The following is a 22,258-nucleotide window of genomic DNA, read 5'->3' as shown; positions in this document are numbered from 1 at the left end:
TTTCTGGGAAAAGAGGTGGTGGAACTCAATGGGTTGCCAGCACAGGGGGCAACTCCTGGCGGGAAGTGGTGCCCCTGGTACCACATGTGCACGCACAAAGTGCGTACATGCTTCAGGGACCGTGCAATGATGTCACTTTGGGTCAGCTGGAACAAGTGGGGAGTTTTTTAAAGTTTAAATCACCCTCAGTGAAAATGGTCACATGGCTGGTGGCCCCGCCCCCTGATCTCCAGACAGAGGGGAGTTTAGATTGCCCTCTGTGCCACTGTCGCGGAGGGCAATCTAAACTCCCCTCTGTCTGGAGATCAGGGGGCGGGGCCACCGGCCATGTGACAATTTTCAAGAGGTGCCGGAACTCCGTTCCACCGCGTTCCAGCTGAAAAAAAGCCCTGGTCTCTAGTATGTTTATCAATGGCCTTGCTGAGTTCAAAAAACTAGGGAACCTAGTAAGTCCTTGGGGCTAGAGATGCAGGTTATGAAATATCTGGCAGGGACTTGGTGGTTACTTACAGGTCTATTAGTCCTGCCTTGAGAGAAAATCACCGTTTCAGATTATGTTGGTGATATTTAATGCTGCAAAGTTTAAATAAGATTTTCCTGATGGATATCCATAAGTACTGGAAATGTCAAGGTAAGACTGCAGACTCGAGACATATTTGGTGGGTTTGTTCCTATGCTCAGGCATATTAGAGTCAAATGGCTGGAGGTACAAGGCAAATTGCAGGAAATCAATGGAAATCTGATACGAGTACATTCATTTCCAATATGTTTGAAAGTGTTTTGTTGGGCAATGTTGAACTGTTTTGAAAAAAATTACTGTGCCGATTGTCTGGGCTCAACACTGGAAGAAAGCTACAAATCCAGTGATTTTAGAATGGTTGGTAAAAGTTTTGGATCTTGCCAAAATGCATGTGTTAACAGATAAAATACAAAACTATAATGGATTACTTCATCATAATCTGTTGATGAAAAATGGGATTCCATTGGTTTTGGAATTCTGGGACATTTGATATTTCATTGAAAAAACAACTTTTTGTTGATGGTTATGGAGTGTAATGGCCTGTTTATACAAAGGGTGATAAGGAGTTAAAAATCACCATCATTTCTGCCTCTCCCCAAGACAGAAACCAGGGAGCCGAAACAACTTAACAATGCAATCCTAAGGAGACTTACTTGAGTCTAAGTCCTTTTTTTAAAAAAATAATTTTATTGGATTAGATATTAAATTGTACATTACAATCAGTTTCCTTTAATTTTTCCAATTCTAACCCCCTCCCTTTCCCCCCCTTTTGTTGACTTCCAACAGTTTTCCAACCCCTTGTCCCTTTTCCCTTACTCATTTTAAATTTATTCTATCTGTCAAACATAATCTTTCACTTTCTTCTAAGCTTATCTATATAACACAGTGCTCCTTCTGTCTTCCTACTTACTTTAACAACTAAATAATACATAACTAAATAATACATTCTTGGCATATTTTCTTTTGGTAATAATCATTTAACTAATTTTGGTACTCTATACTCTATCTTATAATCTCATCTTCAATATGGGGCAAACAATTTATCCCTCATTTAGCATATTTTTAGATGCTTCTATAAACAGTACATTCAATATAAGTCAACCAATTTAACTTATACTCTATATATTTCTTTTTCTACATATCTCATCTTCATACTGTTTTAATTATATAATTGTATTATTCTTTCATTATGCAACTATCCACCAAAAATAGTCAGCCAATTTGACCCATATATACCTCCAAACCAATTCAATCAGTTTAATACATAATCTATACATTAATATATATTTCCCCACCTTACTTAAATTACTTCATTGCAATTATAAAATTATCTCCATTATACAATTATTGCCAGAAATGAAATTAATTAGTTTCTATCCTTATAATTAGTTGCTTGAGTCTAAGTCCTTTGATTTCAGTGGGCTTAGACTGGAGTAACTCTGCTTAGGATTGCACTGTTAGTCTATAAAGAAGAGGATGTCATATGAATCCCTGGTGCTGCTGTTATTGATCAACAAGACCAATAGAGTCTGGATATATATTGAACATTGGACCAGACCAAGGTCTGTCTCATCTAGCCTAATACCTTCAGCCTGTACAAGCAGGCTGTGATGGTCTTTGTCCTCAGCATCTGGAACTCAAGCTCCCTCACTGTAAAAAATCACTATGTTGTACAAATTGTTAAAAAAAAATGAACACCCAGCAATTGTGTGGTAGGTGATTCCATGATAAATTAATAGTAAGCGGGTGTTACGTGTTTAGGAATTCTTCATTCTGGGGCAGTGAAGCAGTGGGGAGCGGCAGCCATTGCTACTGGGAAGTGTCACTTTAGAATGCTCTCAAGCTATAAATGTTGCAGGTAAAATAAAAGTTGTCGAGAGTGCTGGTATATTTGTAAAGAACCAAGTTGCTGCCAAAAGCCCAAAGTATATTAGTGGGAAAACAAGTCAAGAAGTTGGGGGCAAAGGGTGTTCAAGAGACAGAAGAAAACCAACCAAGGTTGGTTTGAGTACCATTGCAGGTACAGCATGTCAGTAGTACTGAAACAGCGGTCTTGGACAGTAGAATTCTCTTAAGGCATCTCTTAAGTCCATTCCAGTCCATTCTGAAGATTAAAAGAAAAAATAGGCCATGTGCAGAGAAGAGAATTTCCTCCCAGGGAATTTAAATAAAGGTGAAATGAAAGGATGAAGCTGCTTAGAATGGTTGGCAAACTGCTTCAGTACATTTTAGCAGAAGGTTCTTGGGGGGACCAGTGGTAGAACGCATGCCAAACGTCCCAGAATGTCTCCAGTTAAAAGACCTGTGCCCGAGGCTGGAGGAGCCACTGCTACCATGGAGCAGGCGGCATTGAGCTAGATGAATCACCCGTGTGCAGCGCCATGTGTTCTCCAGCTGTGTCTTCAACAAGCATCCCCACACCTCAGCCTTTTGTGGGGCTTCTGGGTCTAAGGGTATGATTTCCAGGGAGATTAGAGCCCTGAAACCTTGCCTTTTGAAATTAAGCCTTATCCGCTTGGGAAATGTTTGGGCCAAAGCAAGTGCCCTTTCTTCCTGAAGAAAAACATAAACGGAAACATGGTGGTTGGTGGGTTTTCCTTTTCCTCGTGGGACTCTTTAGAAAGACAAATTGTACCGAAGCAAGAGAGAGCTAAGACACCTCTTGGGATCTGGTTATATGAGTCCTGGAATATTATGCTGGGGCGAGGGTTGTTAGCATTGTGCTGTAAAACCTCCCAAGAGATCCTTGCAACGATTATTTGGGACGTTTTGCTTGAACTTCTTCCAGTGACAGCATCCCTCTCTGGTTGCCAGAATTTCGCATTTCTCTAGCAAATTTCATTGTCCCAACCAGCTGAGGAAGCAGCTGAGGTATAAGCAGGAGAAGAACTGTAAAGAGTTTTGTATACTGAAAAGTCCTATACAGATTTATCGGTGCTGCTTCTATCACCTGGGATTCTCAGTCTGGCCCCCTGTATTTTCTAACCTCCAGTAGATTCTGCTACCGTAATAGAGGTTCTCAGTACCAGTGCAGACCTGTTTGGCACTCCCAACGCTAAATTGAACAGGTTCCCTTTGCCAGCGCTGTGCAAATAGGGCTTCATTGTGCAGGGGTGTGGGCAAAAGTTGTGTAATGGTTAGCATGTCAGACTAGGATCTGGGAGGTCTAGGATTCGAATCTTCACTCTACCATGCAAGCTTGCTGGGTAACCTGGGGCCAATCCCAGCCTAACCTATCTCAAAGAGTTCTTGAAGAGGATAAAGTGTAGCATAGAAGAACTATGCTATAAGCTCCAATGGATCTCTTTTGGTAAAGGTGGGCTATAAATGAAGGAAATAAATAAATAAATCCATAGAGACGTGGTGGCCAGTGGTGGCTTTCAGTTCAGTACCGGAAGTTCGTGCTGTACATCACTCAACTTTAACTCTCTGCAAGATACAAGGTCACTATTAACTCATCCTGTTTAAAATAGCATTATTTTCTCATTCTTTCTCTGAAGATTTCAAGTACTTGTTAATTGAACACATTAGATGGGTCCGGGCACATTCCAGTAGTTACGGTATGATTTGTTTTAAATTGCTTTAACTGTTTCCCCCTGCACCATATTTCCAACCTTCCTTAGACTAATAAAAACCACCCTTTCATAACCAAGTATCTAAAGACCCACCCATGTGAAGGGTGATAGCTGCAAATTACTCTGTAATAGTAACTAGCAGACTGAAAAGGTTTTCCGCAAACATGAAAATATAATAATAAATCCCTTATGCCTCCAGAGGCAGCCCATAGGTTGCTCCTGGCCCACAGAGCCACCGTCCCTTGGCCTGCCCTTCTGTGGCCACTGCGTCTCTCTTCCGTTTGCAGTGGCAGTCCTCCTGACCACCCAGTTGTCCAATGGCGCATATGCACATGCCTACAGCCACCAATCCTAGCAAGGACTCTTGGTGGATAAGCACCCAAAATGATCTTGCGATACCACATAAGCCTTTCTTTCTGGAAGAAATAATATCTTCCGAGAGGAAATTAGCTCCATCGTGCTAATTCTTTATATGGCTCAGAATTAGCACAAGCTTTGCTGAAAGCAAAATGGACTGTGCCTTTCTGCCGAGGCTGCCAATAATGGGAGATCGTTGTTTCCTGGAGCCAACACTTGGCCAGTGTGAGGTGCCGAGATGACAGCTGGCCGGGGCGGCGGGGGGGAGGGGGAGAAGGGAACGACCCTAATTTCTTTCTTTTTTGCAGTCAGTTGTTTTCTATTACTTTGAATTATTGAAGGGCATATCTCTTACTCATAACATTCATGCAGGTGGCTCCATGTAGACAGAAGCACCTAATTATTTGGCCTTTATAATGTATCCTCATTTTTGATGTGTTGTATACAGGCTGAATAACATCTTTATAAACATTTATAAACACAGGGCTTTTTTTCTGGGAAAAGAGGTGGTGGAACTCAGTGGTGGAACTCAGGGCTGCACAATGATGTCACTTTGGGTCAGCTGGAACAAGGGGGGAGTTTTTTAAAGTTTAAATTGCCCTTGGCAAAAATGGTCACATGGCCAGTGGCCCCGCCCCCTGATCTCCAGACAGTGGGGAGTTGAGATTGCCCTCCGCGCAGCGCAGCGCAGCGCAGGGCAATCTAAACTCCCGTCTGTTTGGAGATCAGGGGGCGGGGCCACCAGCCATGTGACCATTTTCAAGAGGTGCCGGAACTCCATTCCACCGCGTTCCTGCTGAAAAAAAGCCCTGAACACAGTCTAACATACAATAATATGAAACTCTAAATATAAATGCTACTCATTTAAGAAACACTTAATCACCTAGGGACTTTGTAGATCTCAGGCAGAATAGAATTGCTGTGCTTGGTGGCCACTGAAGAAGATGCTTCTCCATGTGGCACGAAGGCAGTGAGAGAGCACTGCTAGATATGGTCTGAAAGATGCTGGTGGGGCACAGAGGAGGCTGCCAGCTGTCTGAGTTATGTAGGGGTTAGACCACATCAGACTGAGTAGGTGAAAACCATTTCCCTTTAATAATTCTTAGAAAACTCCTGCAAGCCCATGTCACTGTCAAGGTACTAGCGTACCACATTCCTAGTGATCTATCCATGTCATTCTGGGCCAACTGAATTTTTTTCCCCAACAGAACGTGTGTGAGCATTATGATTTTTTTTTCCTGTTACAATTTTTTTTTTTGTCACGGGAAGACCATCAGCATGAAATTCCACTTCTGCATTGTGATGCCAAAAGCTGGTGTCCGGCTTTCCTGGTGGCAGAACGGGAGGTAAAGGTTCCAGCGCCTAAGGCCCGGTCATGAATTAATAATGGCCTCCATGGCGGGTGAGGCCCATCAGAAAAGCTGGGAGCGAGGAAGTTGCCTGGCAAAGTGCTATCAATCACCCAGTGACCATAACTTCTCGTAATTAGTGTATTTTATGGGCCTTTGCTTCAGTGGCTTGGAAGCGCATATGCTCCAATTGCAGTGAAACTTAGCCAGAGTAATATTCCAGGATGATTTATCCGCCTGCTGCATTGGGAGGCAACCCTATATTAAGGGAAGATTGTGGACTAAGCTGCAATAAAGTGTAAGTTTAGGTAAAGTTTCCTCAGGTTGAGACCTCAATGTATCTCCCCACCCCCACCCCCCACCCCCCCCACCCCTTTTCTAGCATTCATTGCTGGGCAACAGCAAGCCTGCTTTGTTCTGGAGAAATAACTAAAGCAATTAATTGAACAGCGAAGTGTAAGAGCAGAAGGGGGGGGAAGAATTGTCCTATAAATCCATCTATAAACCAAACTGATTATAAAACATATACTATTTATTGTCGCTTCTGTTTTTTTAATTATTGCAGAGGGGTCCGAGCCAGCAAGAAACTTCTTGGCCCCCCCACCTCCTTTTTTACAGAAGGAAAAGCCCTTTCCTCCAAGTCTCCGTCAAGATGGCAGCGAAGCCCCCCCTTTCCTTCAGTCTCCCCCAGAGAGAGAAGATAGGCGGAAAGAAACAGAGTGCTGCCCAAGCCAGCACAAGATCTGGCTCTTCATCCACTGGCTGTAATGCTTTCCCTGTATACGTGTGGGGTTTAGCAAGAGTTCCCCGCTGCCCGCCAGTGGCAGGCAAACTCTCGGGGGCTTGCACCCTTGCCTGCCGATACGTCAGTGATTGGCAGGAGGTAGCAAGCCCCTGGAGGTCAGCCACCACTGGCAGACACCTAGGAACACGTGTAGTGCGCATGCTCCCAGGGGGCACAGCAACATCACTCCTGGAAGTCACATTTTCGTGCTGGCCGCAGGAGCGCTTCCGCACTTCGTTTGGGGCCGATTTTGGCCTCAGATGGGCCAAATTGGCCCTGCACAGAGCTCGAGAGCGCTCCCAGGGCCAGCGCAACAACATCACTTCTGGGAGGGGCATCATTGTGCACATGCAAAGAAGAGCATGCCACCGGCGCAAGGTAAGTGCCAGGAGGGTGTCGGGACCTGGCAACCCTAGCTTAGGCCCAAACAACATGAGACATTTCTTCATAAGATGGGCTGGGTTGCCCTGACCCAGATCATGAAGAAATGCCTCTTGTTGTTTGGGCCTTCAAGTGCATAATGTGAACCATCAGCTGGAGCCATGGGAGCATACCTCTGTCCTCAGGCACATCATCCTTAGTGCAAAATTTGGTCCCTCAAGAAGGCGCCCCTGAATAGATTACTCAGATTGATCACCTTTGGATGCATTTATTAATCATTGATCCTGCTTCGGCTGCCCAATAAGCTATGCAGAGCCCTGGCGCCGCTGCCCCCAGACCCCGGAAAGTCCTACTCGGGACATGTTGATTTGGACTGGTCTGCTGCAGCTCTCTAAACTAATCCAGCTGGTTAATCCATGACACCTCCCAAAACTGAATCGCCATGCCTAAAAAACTGTACAGTGATTTTTTGCAAGAAAAAAAAGTATGTTGAGTTCAGCAGCGATGTATAATTTTATTATTGTTTAATGAAAGTAAATTAAACATGGGTTTCAATCTCTCTTGCCACCATTTCTTCCCAGATTACGTACAGGTCACTTCATCTGTCTCAGTTACTTGCACTCGTGACCCTCTGTAGGGGTTGCGTGTTCCACAGGTTATCAGCTAATGGCCTTGTACATTAAAAACGGGGACTTCTTTTGCACTGTGGCTCGGTGCTGCTTCATTTCTAAGCCCTGGATGCTTTGGAGTGCAGCTGCAAACTATAGGAAGAAGATTAAATTAATTTGTAACTCTTCTGTTCCTCTCCTCCTCCTCCCCCTTCTCTTTTGGACCTGCTTTACTAAATCCTTCTCATTTAATTGGAACCCTATTTCAAGGTAGTTTGTGTCTTCTTCTTTGTTGCCAATTTAACCTCCGAAGCACTTTAACATGGGGAAATTGCTGTTAGATCCTCTTGGATTCTTTTTTAAACTCTGCAATAAGAGGACAGTGGAATTGGTGTAGGTAGGGACGGAAAACGATAGGGCTTCTTTTTGCAGTATTTAATATTTATCAGGGTCTGTACCAGTAGAATGTTAAGGCGACTTTAAACCTTGTCTCCGGAAATCTACAAATGGGTCTTGGAAATGAAATCTTACCTTAGGAGTGTCAGGTAATCCGGTTCTTATTTCTGTTTGTATGTGTGTGTTTTAAGTTTTCAATGTCTGAGTGTTCCAAACTGGCGGCTGCTTTCCTCTAAATTGAGGGTTTAACTGCAGTGAGCAATCTAAATGCAAAATCTTGAGATGGAAATTTAATTGTGTAAAATGTGCACAAAGTAATTAAGAACAAATTTTAGAACATTTCAGACTATAAAGTCCTTCTTTAGCTCGATCACAAGCAGCATCGTAAGTGCTTATTTTCAATTTGCAGTTATGCTGAGAAACATGGAATGTGACTAAATAAAGTCATCCTCTGCTCTTCTGTATAACTGTAAATTAAAAAAAAACAACTTGCAAGTTGTACAGAGTAATCTAAAGATGGGGGCGGGGGGGAGTAGCTTTAAAAAAGTTCAAAATGTCCTTGCCTCTGTTACTTCCTGAATGTGCTGTTGTCAGAAACTTAGGTCCACGGTTTCTCTTCGACCAGAAACCCAAAAGAGTATTGAGCAGGGTAAAAGCCTGTGACCACTATCCAAATCTGGCCAAAAAAGTGCGCACCAGCAGAAAGGACCACTGGACACCTGTAGATTAGAGTAGGTCATATGATGGTGCTTCCTGACACTCTTGAGAAGCTTTATATTGAACATGGAGTTGAATGTAAGGTGTCTGAGCCACATAGTGTGTAGATGAACATGACAACATCAACTTTAACATTACCTTTTTATATAACAAAGGAAAAGGAGGAAATGCAAGAGGATGGATGAGAAAAGAGAAAGGGTTTGGGAAATGTTTGCCCAAATGGTTGATCTTCGTGCTAAAGGGCCTCTTGCTCAGTTCTGGACCCTTTTTTTTGCCAGAACTGACACACATGCTAAGAAACCTAAAAATGAGTGTTGAGTAGGATAAAAAGTAGGATGAGCTCCAACCAGACAGAGCACAGAGGCAAACCAACAGGGCCTTTCCCTGGTGTCACCTCCTAGCACTGGCGTTCAGAAGTTTGCTGCCTCTGTATATGGTGATTCCCTAAGTTGTCTTGTGGTCAGCCTCAGTTTGCGGTCTGCAAGCGAGAAACAATAATGCTTATTGTTGTCAGTCCACACAACCACATCCAAGAAGGGTGCAAGAGATAATATTGTGTTACCAAAATATATGCTTGCTAATCTTGAACTGTATAGAAATTAGAATCTTACCTGACCTGAATAGCCCAGGTGAGCCTTATCTTATCAGATCTCAGAAGCTAAGCAGGTCTGGCCTTGGTTAGTAATTGGATGGGAGACCTACAAAGAAGTCCAGTATTGCAGAGGCAGGCAATGGCACACCACCTCTGTTAGTCTCTTGCCATGAAAACCTCATCAGGCATCTCCATAAGTAGACATGGGCACAAACGGGAACCCCCCCCCCCCCGAATACCCTGTTGGTCTTCCGGTGCCATCCATGAACATGGACGAACATGGACTGTTCCCGGATATGTTCGTTGTTTGTTGTTCGTGGGGGCCAGAACCCCCCCCAACCCCCCCCCCACAAACTGACCTTCCCAATGTCCAATACCCACCAAATGTGCAGGGGACATAGTCCTCACTGTCCTCTGAAGACCCCCCAAGTTTCAGAGAGATTGCACTCCAGGAAAGGCATGATCCACAGGTCTCCCCGTTGGCTGTCATTTTCTCTTCACAGTGGCAAAAACAGGACTCTCTGCTGGAAGTATTTTGAAGGGTTAAAGCCAGAAGGAAAGCCAGAAGGCGTTCAGACAGTTCAGTCCCTCCCTGCCTCCGGTTGCCAAGGGGATTGATTGCAGCAGGCGCCAGACTGTCTGATTTGCCGAAGGGTTGCCAGAGGCAACGAACAGGGCTTTTAACGACCACCTGTTCGTTTAGGATGGTGCCTCACGAACAGCTTGCTCGCGAACAGCAGATTGGGCTGTTTGTGGGTTTTTTCTGTTCGTAATGCTGTTCGTGCCCATGTCTATCCATAAGTCAGGTATGATTTGAGGGCACTCTCCACCTCCACCACCTTCGTCTGATGCTTAACTATCTCTTGCATGCTCATTTCCTTTTTAAAGGCAGCAGGACATTCTTGTAGAAATTGTCCCTTCACCTGTAAGAAAATATTTCAGGTTGCACTTTGGAGAGCCATTGTTGGGTGTGAATTTGGAGGCCCATTGGACTCAACACTGATTCGCACATCACAGAGCACAAAGATCCCCATCTTGTCTCCTGTCATGGGTTTTCCTCTGTTCCCGTGCATGTGGTGACCAATTCAGATTGCAGCCATACCACTTGTGGCAAAGGGGCTTCAACCTTCTCAACTTGCAATGTTTGTGGAGGTACACTTTTTGGCTTGTTGGGGAACCCACTGTACACTTGGGGGAGGAGCCCTCCAAAAGGCCAGGTAGTCCTCCACACACAGTTCAGGTCAGGTCAGGAAAATGGAGGACTCGAGACCCTCCTCCCCACACACCACAGTTGCAGTCTAACCCGGGCATCACCCACGCAAGAACTGAGGAAAGCCCATAACTCACATGTGACTATCACACAGGATACAAGCCCTGAAACCAACGTGTGTATTCCATGATGTGTAACCCACTTACTTAAACCTATCAGGAATCTTAAAGGAGCCTTTGATTACTTTTGACTTTTAAGCAACTGCCTGGGAAGGCTTGAATAGTTTAGGGAGCATTCTCCAGACCGTTACTTATACTTCGGATAATGTGGAGAGAATTACAGCACCCACATAAATCTTGGACAATCTTTGAGCAGCATAGCTGGAGGCATGGTTAGTTTTATGGCAGAGGAGGGAGAGAAATTCTTTAAAGGATGATTTTTAATATAAGCTCTGGGGGAGAGTACTGTAGGAAAAACTCCTACCTGTAAATATTAAAACCCTTAAAGAAGTATGCTGCTGCTGTTCCCAGTCCCAGCAAATGGCTTCATAATCAGATTTGTCATTTGTTCGTAAAAGCAACCCTTTGAGAAATAATTCCCGTTTTACAGATATATTTAAATACATCAAACTGCCTTATGTTGTGTCAGACCACTGGTCTCTCCAGCCTAGTTTTCCAGGATCTCGGGCAGATTGCCCCAGCCCCCAGTCTGAGATCCTTTTCTTTAAATTATTGATGCCGGCGGTAAAGCAAAGTCCCTCTCAGCATGCAAGGGATGTGCTCCATCAATGGGCTACGGCTGCTACCCATGCCGGTAAAACTTTGCCCGTTTTGCTTCCCTGTGTGTGCCCCATTTTCATGCACGCTGAGCCACCTTGCATCTTCACAGTTTTCTCTCTCGCACAAACTCTCCAGGTTTGCCTCATCCGGGCACGCTCATGGGCTAGTTTCACCAAACTGGATCGAGTGCAGTGGCGGACCGGTTGTTTGCACTTTGTCAACTGGCCATAAGTTTGTTGTTTGGATATTTATTCCCTGCTTTGCTCCATAATAGCAACCCAAAGCGGCTTACAGCATTTTCTCCCGTCCTTCATTTTATCCTCACAGCTACTCTGTGTAGTAGATTAGCCTGAGAGAGTATGCAAGTGGCCCAAGGTCACTCAGTGAGCCTCGGGGACAAGAGTGTGAGTTGTCCTAATAAATAAATATAGAAAAAGGAAAGGCCCTAAACTATACACGGCCTTTTTAGATCTCAAGGGAGCGTTTGACTCAGTGCCTAGGGATATTATGTGGAAGAAACTGAGCCTGATGGGGAACGATAGGCGTTTGCTTTACTTGATACAAAAACTTTACTCTGAAACCACCTGTCCGATCAGATGTTCGAAAGGAGATCTAACTTCCAGGATTGCAATTACTTTGGGTGTCAAACAAGGCTGTACTCTGGCCCCTTTACTGTTCAATCTTTTTCTAAATGATTTGGCACCCTTTTTGAGCTCTGTCAATGGCCACTTCCCTAAACTGGAAATGAGACGCATCCCGTTATTGTTGTATGCCGACGACGCTGTGCTCCTTTCACTCTCAAAGGTCGGGATGAAAAGGATGCTGATGCGTTTCTTAAATTATCATGATAAGAACAAGCTCTCCCTAAATTTTGAGAAGTCCAAAATTATCGTATTTGGTCAACGCTGGAGGCCCTTTAATTGGACTGTACAAGGTAACTCCATTGAACAGGAGCGTTCTTTACTTTTCCGCACATCAGCAACAAGTGCAGGTTCAGGATTGCTTCAGACAACCAACCGAGGATATGGCGGCCGTATGCCAGCGCCAACTCATACGGCAGGTTGGTTTGTTTACACTAGGATGTTCTGCTACAAAGCCAGAGGTGGGGCTAGATGTATCTGTTGTAGTTTGGCCCCTGTTTTCAGACAAACACTGCCTTGCAGCAATTGAAAATCAATACAAGTATTAATTAAAATATAATTTAAAAGGTGCTTGGGGGAGGGGGGTCTCATTGAGGTTTGAGTCTAGACATGGTGGAGCCCGGTTGCTTCCTCTTCTCCTTCTGGGGGTTGGCAGTGGGACAGTGAAGGGGGATCTCTCTCCACTGGAACTGGATCCAGACATGATAGAAGGGTGCCTGGCTGCCGCCAGTTCTTCTCCCTCTACGTTCCTTATTGAATTTGAATAATCAAGTGAGTTGGATAATTGAGATTCAGATAAGAGGAGTTCCGCTGTGTTAAAACATTGCTCTATTAACTTGTCAAGTCAAGAGGATTCAAAAGCTAAAGGAGTAATGGGAAGATGTTCCCAAACCTGCAGCGGAGCAGGGAGACTTCTGATTGACTGCCTTAACTTGTGTGCATTTATCTTTTCAATTTTCCTCTGGGGATTATATATCATTTTATGTTCAAATGGCTTCTGTTGTGGGGATTCAAGGCCCCTGTTGGCAAAACTCTAATCTGTTTGTTTTTGTGGGGATTTTTTTTGGCTTCTTTGCTTTAGCTGTTAGCCTATTTATAAATCTAAATCTACATACAGAGGTCATTGGTTGGCTGAACTTAAAACCATTTTACTCAGTAAATTTAATTAAGAAAATACAGTGCAACTCATAAGCAAATGAGTTTTTCCTAGTTTTAAACCAAACCATCCTCTTGAGTGTTGATTGCCTCGCTCGACCCCTGGTGATACTGAAACAGGCAAAATTAAAAAGGACATTAAAGCTTCATTAAATCTGAAACACATTTAGTACAGTGACATATCTGCAGGCTATTTCGGGGAAGATTACAGACTCTTTTGTGAGTTTCTTAATTTATAATACCTTGACAATCGTGGGGTGGGGGAGAAGAGGGGGACTCAGCCCAATAGAACAATGGTTCTTGGAGCCACAGAATTGGATTTCTTGCAGTTCAGGTTCTACTGGTGTGTTCAGGGGTTTTAATTCTCTCTGTATAAAACAAATTCAAATATCCAAATATATTTTTCAAAAAAATAATCCAGTTTGTGTATACTCTGTGCAAATATACTAATTCCTCTACGAATGAAATCCAGTTCTGCATTCAGAATAAATATTTGCATACATTTATCTTCATAAACATAACTTTATTTACATTGCTTTACATTACAACTGTTATGCTAGCTATGGATTGCTGTTGAATTTTGTCAGTCATTAACCCGTAATTGTTAAAGATTTCTTTTTTCTGCCCTGGTGGGTGGTTGTGTTCATCTGCAGTAGATGAACAAGGTTCAAGTCCAGTAGTACCTTAAAGACCAACCGAGTTCTTGAAAGCTTATACCCTGGAAACTCCTTATTGATCTTTAAGATGGTACTGGACTCGAATCTTTTTTCTGACCATATCCCAAAGAACAAGGTTAAAATATATTCCTTCCCCCCCCCCTCCCCGGTTACAACCAGGGTTACCAGCTGTCCAGTTTTTACCCAGACAGTCTGGTATTCTTCTTGTGAAGAATTAGGAGGGGGGAAAATTATCCTTGAGTTCAAACACCAGGTCTGAGCACAGGCTAAAGAGCCACAGCCGTGTTGGAGGAGAAACAGGGTGTGCTGCCATCCCATTGGGGCATGTGACTTCTCGTCGTGTGACCAGAGACCTGTAGAACTAGCAGTCCACATTATTACTATATGGACTCCCACCAAGAGGGAGCGATCCTTTCCTTTGAATTTGCTATCTTCTTGTACCTTTTACATGAAATCAGAGTGGTAAGAGAAACTTCTTGCCCTTTTCATGTGATGATCCAGTATCAGATCAAAGGGCTGTAGTTCTTTCCAGTTAGTTCTTACCATGCTTTGATTTTACGGATGCTGAATCTGAAGAAGAAAGGACACCCTGTGCTGACTCCTGTTCCTGGCACTCTCCATGCCTTGGCCCTTTCTGCATACTACTCTTTCTTCCTCTCTCCCGAGGTTTTAATGCCTCTCGTGTACATGAGTAGCCACGCCCATGAATTTCTAACATGGAGAGATGCTGCTGAGCTCTTTGGAGGAAGGGCAGGAGAAAAATGTCATAAGCATTTTCCTTGCAGGTACTCATCCAGACATCTTGAATTCATCAAACTCCCTCCCTAATTGAAATCCAAATAGATAATTTATGTAACCTTCGACTGCATTTTCCCACCATTTATTTGTGAGCATGGAATATTATTCTTTCTTGGGCTGGGAGGGACAGAGAGGGAAATGTTCACAGACCTGATCGTTGTTGGTTATCGGCCTTTCTAAAAATAGCTGTTCTTGTTTAGATGTTATTTTTGCTTCTATGTCTTTCTGTCTCTGTTCTGTGCTCTATATTGCATTGAAATTTTTGAGTTATTTCCCCCCTCTCTCAAGGAAAGCCTCTTCTCTCCCCACCCCCCCATCCAGCCCCTGGTGCAAATCTTTCTAACTAGACAAATATTATTTCCTTTCCCAGCTTGCTCTCGGGAGGTTCCCGTATCCTCAGGTAAGAATGTTCATTACTGCTGCCTGCCGCTGTGGCATTCATTCCTATGTATGAAGTTGCAGAGAGCAATTGAGAGCCTGGTAGCCTGGTCCAAAGGAAGCTGCCCTATTAAATCAAAAAGTGATATCTGCACAGTTGTCTAAAACCTACATTGATTTTGGTGGTGGTGGGTGTTTTAACTTGAGATTTATTTTGTCTGCTTGGGAGTGTATAGATAGGCATGGCACTTGGGAGATAAAGATAGTTTGTTTAAAAGAATGAGAATGAGATAGTCTCTCTCTCTCTCTCTCTATATATATATATGTTTGTTCAGATTTTGAAAAATGTATAGTTTTAGCACTGCAGATGGTTGGGGCGGCGATGTAGCTGGGGCTTTGATCGATAATGCTGGTTTTGAGTTGTTACATGCATTAGGAAAGGTGTAATGGTAGCTTTTACTGCTAACTCCAGCCTATGCCCACTTGAACCCTTGCAATAGCTTTACCCAGAAATGGATGCGAGATTAACCCCAATTATTAGACCTTCTTGCTACCATATCACATTCCCTTCTGTTCGTTTGGTGATTCATGCCCTCCAGTGTGCAATCGCTGGTCTGTGAGGGAAGCACTGATGCCCCTCCAGGAAGGAGCTGCTGCGGAGGAGTACACAGCCCACTTTGTCTCCGTTAATGTGTGCACTTAAGTGGCAGCCTGATGAGTTTTGCTACCTGCTCCTCAAGTGGCGTAAGCAAGCACTTTTATCTCCGTAGACAAAACGGGTCAACTGGATATTGGTGTCTTGCAAGGAGAGGGGCAAGAGAATACTTTTTTTTTGTATGTAAATTTATTTATTTAAACAATAAACTGTAAACATAAAAGATAAGAAAAGACAACAATCTAAGAACCAAACTAACAATACATACAAACATGAAAAAACAAACAGGGAAAGCAACTAATAATAAGAAGAAGAAGATGCAAAAAGGAAAGATAGGGGAAAAAACTCTAAACTACAAATTGGGTTTTGATTTTCTCCATGACAAATATATATCATTTTCAAAGTCTCACTTATTCTATGTTAAAGATAAGAGCCCTCTTTTTTCTATTGTTCATAATTCTTAATCCTTAAATCTACCAGTTTGCTATAGTGGTTAAGAGTGCAGGACTCTAATCTGGAGAGCCGGGTTTGATTCCCCACTCCTCCACTTGAAGCCAGCTGGGTGACCTTGGGCTAGTCATGGCTCTCTCAGAGCTCTCTCAGCCCCACCCACCTCACAGGGAGTTTTGTTGCAGGGATAATAATGACATACTTTGTAAACTGCTCTAAGTGGGCATTGTCCTGAAGGGCAGTATATAAATCAAACGTTGTTGTTGTTGTTATATCATCAAATGAATATGTTTCATGTAAAAAGTCTATAAACGGTTTCCATTTGACCAAAAATGTAGATAATGTCCTTTCTGTAATCAGTGAAGTAAGTTTTGCCATCGACACAAGCTCCAAGCCTATATCCACCATTCCTCCATTGTAGGCAATATTGGAGTTTTCCATTTTTGTGCATACAGTACTCTTGCTGCCGTGATCATATATAAATATATATATTTTTTAAAAGTTCCAAAACTTCTTTCCAACTGACTTTCCATCATTCCCAACAAGGAAGTGTCTGGCTTCAGTTGGGAATACATTTTATTTTCCCAAGTCTCTTAACTCCTCTACCCTATGGAGTTTCATCAGTTGTCCTCCTCTTAGGCCACTGCTGTTTTAAAAGGTTCTTTGTCTTTTCTATGCAGGCTGGGCTCAGCATTTTGAGGAGCTTCCCGTTCTTAATCTGATGGAGTTTAGAAGTGTTTTTATTCTGCTCTTTTGGTTAAGTTTACTTGTTTTTAGTGTTTTATTGTGACTTAATGCTGCAAGCTGTGCTGAAGAAATATGGATGGCGTGTGTGTGTGTGTGTGTGTGTGAGAGAGAGAGAGAGATGTATTATAAATAAGATTATACAGGTATCTAATTTGTTTTTGTGTGTATGGAATCACAATGATTGTACTTCTGAAGGGTTCAGCAGGTGTCAGTCTGGTGCCAGCTAACCCTTATTCAGAAGTTGTTTGATTTTTGAAGATTTTGTTGATGCCATGGAGGTGTGTTGTGCTATGGCCCTGGGGTGACTAAGGACTCTCACTTTGTGCTGAGAAAAATCTGTTGGATATGGTCTAATGAATCTTCCTTTTTTGATTCTGACACCAAAGAGCTTGTACCCCATGAGCAGGGCTTTTTTTCTGGGAAAAGAAGTGGTGGAACTCAGGGGGTTGCCCTTGGAGAAAAGGGTCAAATGGCTGGTGGCCCTGCCCCCTGATCTCCAGACAGAGGGGAGTTTAGATTGCCCTCCACGCCATTGCGGAGGGTTATCTAAACTCCCCTCTGTCTGGAGATCAGGGGGCAGGGCCACCAGCCATGTGACCATTTTCAAGAAGTTCCGGAACTCTGTTCCACTGTGTTCCAGCTGAAAAAAAGCCCTGCCCTTGAGGTTGCCCATTGTAGCTCACATGGTGAAATGTCTTCCTATATCTCCGTCTCCAAATGGATGACAGACTAACATCACTCTTTGAGAAATTCTTCCTCTTTTACCAGAAGAATCGCATGAGATGTCCAGCAAATAACATGGATGGTTGTTTGTGGGTTTCTCCTAATGTGTTTGTCCTTTTGAACACTGAATGCGGTCTACCAGAACCTCCTTTTGAAAAGGGTTCGAGTTCCGCAAAGAGCGCTTGGGATGTCTTGCACAGCTCCGAGTCATTTCAATGGGCCATGCACAAGAGCCATTCCCCAGAGGGCTGTACCCACTTCCCCCCTAAATTCCTGGTTGATACAGGCCAAAGTGCCTGGAGCCATGTCTGATTTAAAGATGGTGTTGGTCTGTGCTCTTTAAGCATCTATTAACTTGCTATTATTATGCAAATAACACATACTAATTTATGCATGGTTATATTATGCAGATGCCTCACCATCCTGGTTATTGAATAATAGGAAGGGACCTAGTCCCCTCTTATGTTTACAAGCTCCTTTTAGAAATGCTCTGTTCTGATCTGAAAGATTCAGCAGATAATCAAGTTTTTATAGTCATTTCTTTGTTTGGACAATATTATCTAGCTGAGAAAAAAATGGCTTTTCAGCAGGTAGCTAACAGGTGAAAGGTACATTCTTTCTTAGCCTATTTTGTAACTTTCCCTCTCTTTTGAAAAAGTGCCCTCCTGTGTGGCCATCTTCTGCTGTTAGAAAGTCACAGTTAAATTTAAGAATTGTGTGTCTTATATGATACTGTAACAACATAAGTCTAGAACGACGAGACAGTTGAAATCTTTGAACTATGGCTGCTTTTGTGCTTCCCCTTAATTTTGCTGCTGTTTTGGGTAGTTCAGCGTTCCCCAATGTGGTGCCCATGGGCAATATGGTGCCCGCCCGTTCTTCCCCTTCTGCGCACCAGCTTTTCAGAAAGCAGGTAGGGCTGTGGTAAAGCAGGGCTTGTTACTGGCTGCCCTCGTTCAAATGAAAGGGTTTTCCACGGCTGCAATAGCAGCTGCAGCCGCTGGAGAATTAGGAGGACTGGTAAGCATGCAGACATGTGGTTCCATTCCCTCTTTATGCTTCTGTTTATTCCCCCTTCTCCCTTACCTTCCTCCCCGTAGGATTTTCTTTGTTTCTTTTTATTCTCCTCCTGTAATTCTTCTGCAAAGTGAGGAAGGAAGAATTGAGTTTAGCCTGCCCCCTGCAGAAGTTAGTTTTTGTTCAGCTCTGCGTCCTGTGGAAGCCATTTTGGTTTTGGATCCAACTTCTGCAGAAGCCATTTTGGGATGGTGCTCAGCACACACTCTCAAAACTCTGAAGGTGCCCACAGGCTCAAAAAGGTTGGGAACCCCTTATGTTGTAAGGAGCCAGGAATTTTGTATCTGTTTAGCCAATCGATTGTATGATATGTCTGAATTGTGCGAAAGCAACATCAGACTTGGTGCTGTATATCCAAATCCAGCTCATGGTAGGGGTGCCAGTCCCCTGGTGGGGGTGGGGGATCCCCCGTCCTCGCCCCCCACACCCACTTACCTGGCCAGCGGGGGGTACACACCCTCCGTGCACGCTCCCCTGCGGAGCTGCGTGCTCCATGGATCCACAGATTGGGCCCGTTTTGGGACACTGCAGCACACAGGAGCACTCCCGCGCTCCACAGCAGCTCAAAATGGGCCCGATCTGCACCAAAATGGGCCCGTTTGAGGTGCTGCGGAGTGCAGGAGCGCTTCTGCGCTCCACAGCGCCTCAAAATGGGCCCAATCCACGGGCGCGTTTTGGGCCGCTGTGGAGTGCAGGAGCATTCCTACGCTCCACAGCAGCCCCCAACGCGAGCCCCTGCAGAGTGTGGGTGCGCTGGGGGGGGCGTGCACAGCATGATGACATCACTTCCCAGAAGTGATGTCATTGCGCTTCGCGCACGCACACCCCCCAGCAGGACAGAGGTAAGAGCCAGGCCCCGATCCCCCGCTGGGAGCTTGAGGGGGCCTGGCAACCCTAGCTCATGGTTATGACAGTCTCGGGAAGGGGAGGGGGAAGTCCATCACACAGGTGAGATATACATCCGTTTTGGCATCACCCTTTTGAAAAAGGTGTATAAAAACTGCTGAGGGGAGAGGAAGGAATGTTCAAAAGTGAATTAGTTACCTGGTTTTACAGAAGGTGTGCATCATTAGGTGGACAATGTAATAAAAGGCCAACATCCAGATGCCAAGGGAAGTCTTTGGCTGTCCTGATAAGAAATGGTGTGGAGTTTTGGCGTGTCCTTTTCTAGGACAGAGTAGCTTTTTAAACAGCTTCTCCCATGTTCTTTCTCCAAATGAAAAAATAAATACCTGCCTCTGAGCTGCTTTCAGCCTTAGTAGGCAACCATATTGTGTCTTTTTTTTAACTACTAGGGATAACACGGGCTGTGGGGGTGCTTTTTTATCAGAAGTGTTACATCCCTCCCATTCCCAGCACTGTGGCCCTGATTAAGACTGGCCCTGGCCTGCAACTGTTTTTAGGGCCAAAACACACCGTGGAAGCTGTGATCTCTCAACTTGACGTGGATTTTAGTCCGTCAAACAGCAGAGTTCTAGAATCATTTCTGCTTGGACAAACAAACATATTCAAATCCAAGATTGCGTTACCATTGCAAGAGTTTTGTCTTTGGGGTTAATGCGAGTCGTGGCAACGCTTTCAGTGAAATCCTAAGCAGTCTAAGCCCATTGATTTCAACAGGCTTAGATTGGAGTAACTCTGCTCAGGACTTCACTGTCTGTTGAGTTGTTCATAAGGATCAAGTGGTGCGTTTCCCACTGGGGCTGGGTGGGCACTGTAGTCCAGTGACCAGTAGTCACCCAGGGCCCAATTCAATTAATGACCAGTCTGGCTGTGATGGAAACCCTCCAAATACGGTCACTTCTCTCCAGTCACGCACCTGCATTTTCAGGTCTCCCTGTTCCAGCATGTCCTTCTGCTTGGAACCAGAGCATGTCTCTCCATTCCTCTTGGGCATGAGAAAAATCCTTCATGGGACCAAACTCAAAGACATGTTGGGGTTAAAACAGCATGGAACCCTAAACTGGGAATTGTGCTTTTCTCTTCATCGTAACTCCTGGGGGCATAACAGTCTGTGCTCAGTGTGGAACAGCTCCCATTTGTTTCAGTAGGGATGCTCAGACAGTATTTGCCTAATGGATATTTTTTAAAAATCGTATACACAGTTCTACCTAGTTCTTGAGCATGAAAAACAACTGCTTATGCAAGTTAAGTTTTTCATTTCAGCATGTTCTTTTTCAGGACTTGGGTTTTGACGAGCTGTGGATTTTATTTGATTTTTTTTCATTTGTGGTTCACTTATAAATGTGTCAGTTTGCAGAGAAAACATTGAAATATTGTGATAATTAGACTAGGCACTGCTGTTACCAGGTGTTTACACAAGCAAAGGCTTAGAGTTTGATCAATCCAGCAAATTTTTTATTCTCTTGATGTTTTTATTAACCTTTAATTGTGATCATCATCACTCATTTGCCATTAAGGAAAAATACATTACTTCTAAAATAACTTTTAAAGGAAAAAAATGATTTAGGTGAAATTTAGAAAGAAGTACAAGGTCTAAAAGTGTATCCTTTCCGTCTGTCAAACTTAACGGGAATTTCATGGTGAATACACAGACATCTACTCACGCAGGACTGAAGCGCTTGTGCCATGGCATTATATGTGGACATGAAATCAAGTTGCCTCCTACCAAAAGATGGTATTGTCCACATAACAGTATTATGCAAGTCTTGCATCAAAAACTATACTTCATTGTAACATGGATTTGGCAGCTTCTCTGATGCTGGGTAAAAAAAAAAATCATAGAAAGGTAAAAGATTCTGCAAAGTTGTATGGACCAAACCGGATCAGTCATACTATAGAATGTAGCTTCTAGGTTCCCAAAGAAGCTATTAGCTCAATACCGATTCTTTCCCCAAGAACCCAAATTGTCCTGATGAAATCATAGCGTAACGGAGGGCAGAGACTTGCTTGGACTGCAGTTGTTGAGAAATGTAAGGAGTCATTCCTTGGTAAATAGACTCCGTGTTGGTTTAAACTTTGCAGCCTGGGACAGGATGAATCCACCACAGAAGTGTTCGAGGGCAACGCTTTACCTCCTGACGGCAAGAGGGTTCCAAGAAATGTATTTAAACTCATCATCCTAGAGCTGGCTAAAAATCGTTTCCCCTATTTTTGGATACACTTGCAGATCTTTGTTAATAAATTACATCAAAACGACTTGAAGTTTGGTAGGGGGGAGAAAATGCTTCTATCCCCCCACCACACCATTAGAAAAAAATTCTGAGCAAATAGTGCCCCTGGTATTGTAAAGCTTTGAATGTTTTCACACCCCATTAATTTATTACTTCTCCTTCATCTTTAAATTTCATTTTTTTCAACCAAAAAAAAAAAACTTCTAGCTCCCTGCTGCTTGTGAGATTTCCATCTTGTTGTTAATTTTCTCTGCTCCATATGGAGCACCAGACATTTCACCTGGAGGCTGTACTAGATTTTTCTGTAGTGATCGCGCTTCCGGAGGGCAGAACTGTCATTTCAGGTTCCTGGTGCATCTGTCTGTGCCAGCCTTTTTCTTTTCTCTCCCCCTCCCCCCGCAACCCTCTTCCACTGGCACGGGAGAGTGTGAATAACAAATCGGGTGCACCTGAGATTTGGAGGGGGAGGGATGCATGTGTGGTGGGGGGATCTCTGCAACTCGTAAGTGAGGAGCTTCGTGGCTGGGAAGCTCTTAGTGCGGACGAGTGTATGCC

At 43.8% G+C, this 22,258-nt stretch overlaps 1 protein-coding gene across 3 annotated transcripts in view; it reads left to right on the top strand.

Annotated features, from left to right (window-relative positions):
• Positions 1 to 22,258, top strand: part of MAP2K5 (mitogen-activated protein kinase kinase 5) — a 192,855-nt gene that overhangs the window by 120,377 nt on the left and 50,220 nt on the right. For 2 of the 3 annotated variants that reach the window (XM_055002632.1, XM_055002634.1), the window contains one exon: positions 14,910 to 14,939. The exons of the other annotated variant lie outside the window; for it this stretch is intronic. In XM_055002632.1, coding sequence (XP_054858607.1) covers positions 14,910 to 14,939 — 30 coding nt within the window. The remainder of the gene's footprint in view (positions 1 to 14,909; positions 14,940 to 22,258) is intronic. 3 annotated transcript variants of the gene reach the window in all.

The sequence above is a fragment of the Eublepharis macularius genome, chromosome 18 (assembly GCF_028583425.1).
Source record: "Eublepharis macularius isolate TG4126 chromosome 18, MPM_Emac_v1.0, whole genome shotgun sequence".
Classification (NCBI taxonomy): Eukaryota; Metazoa; Chordata; class Lepidosauria; order Squamata; family Eublepharidae; genus Eublepharis; species Eublepharis macularius.
The sequence above is the reverse complement of the archived record's forward strand: the minus strand, read 5'-3'. Positions and strand labels throughout refer to the sequence as shown.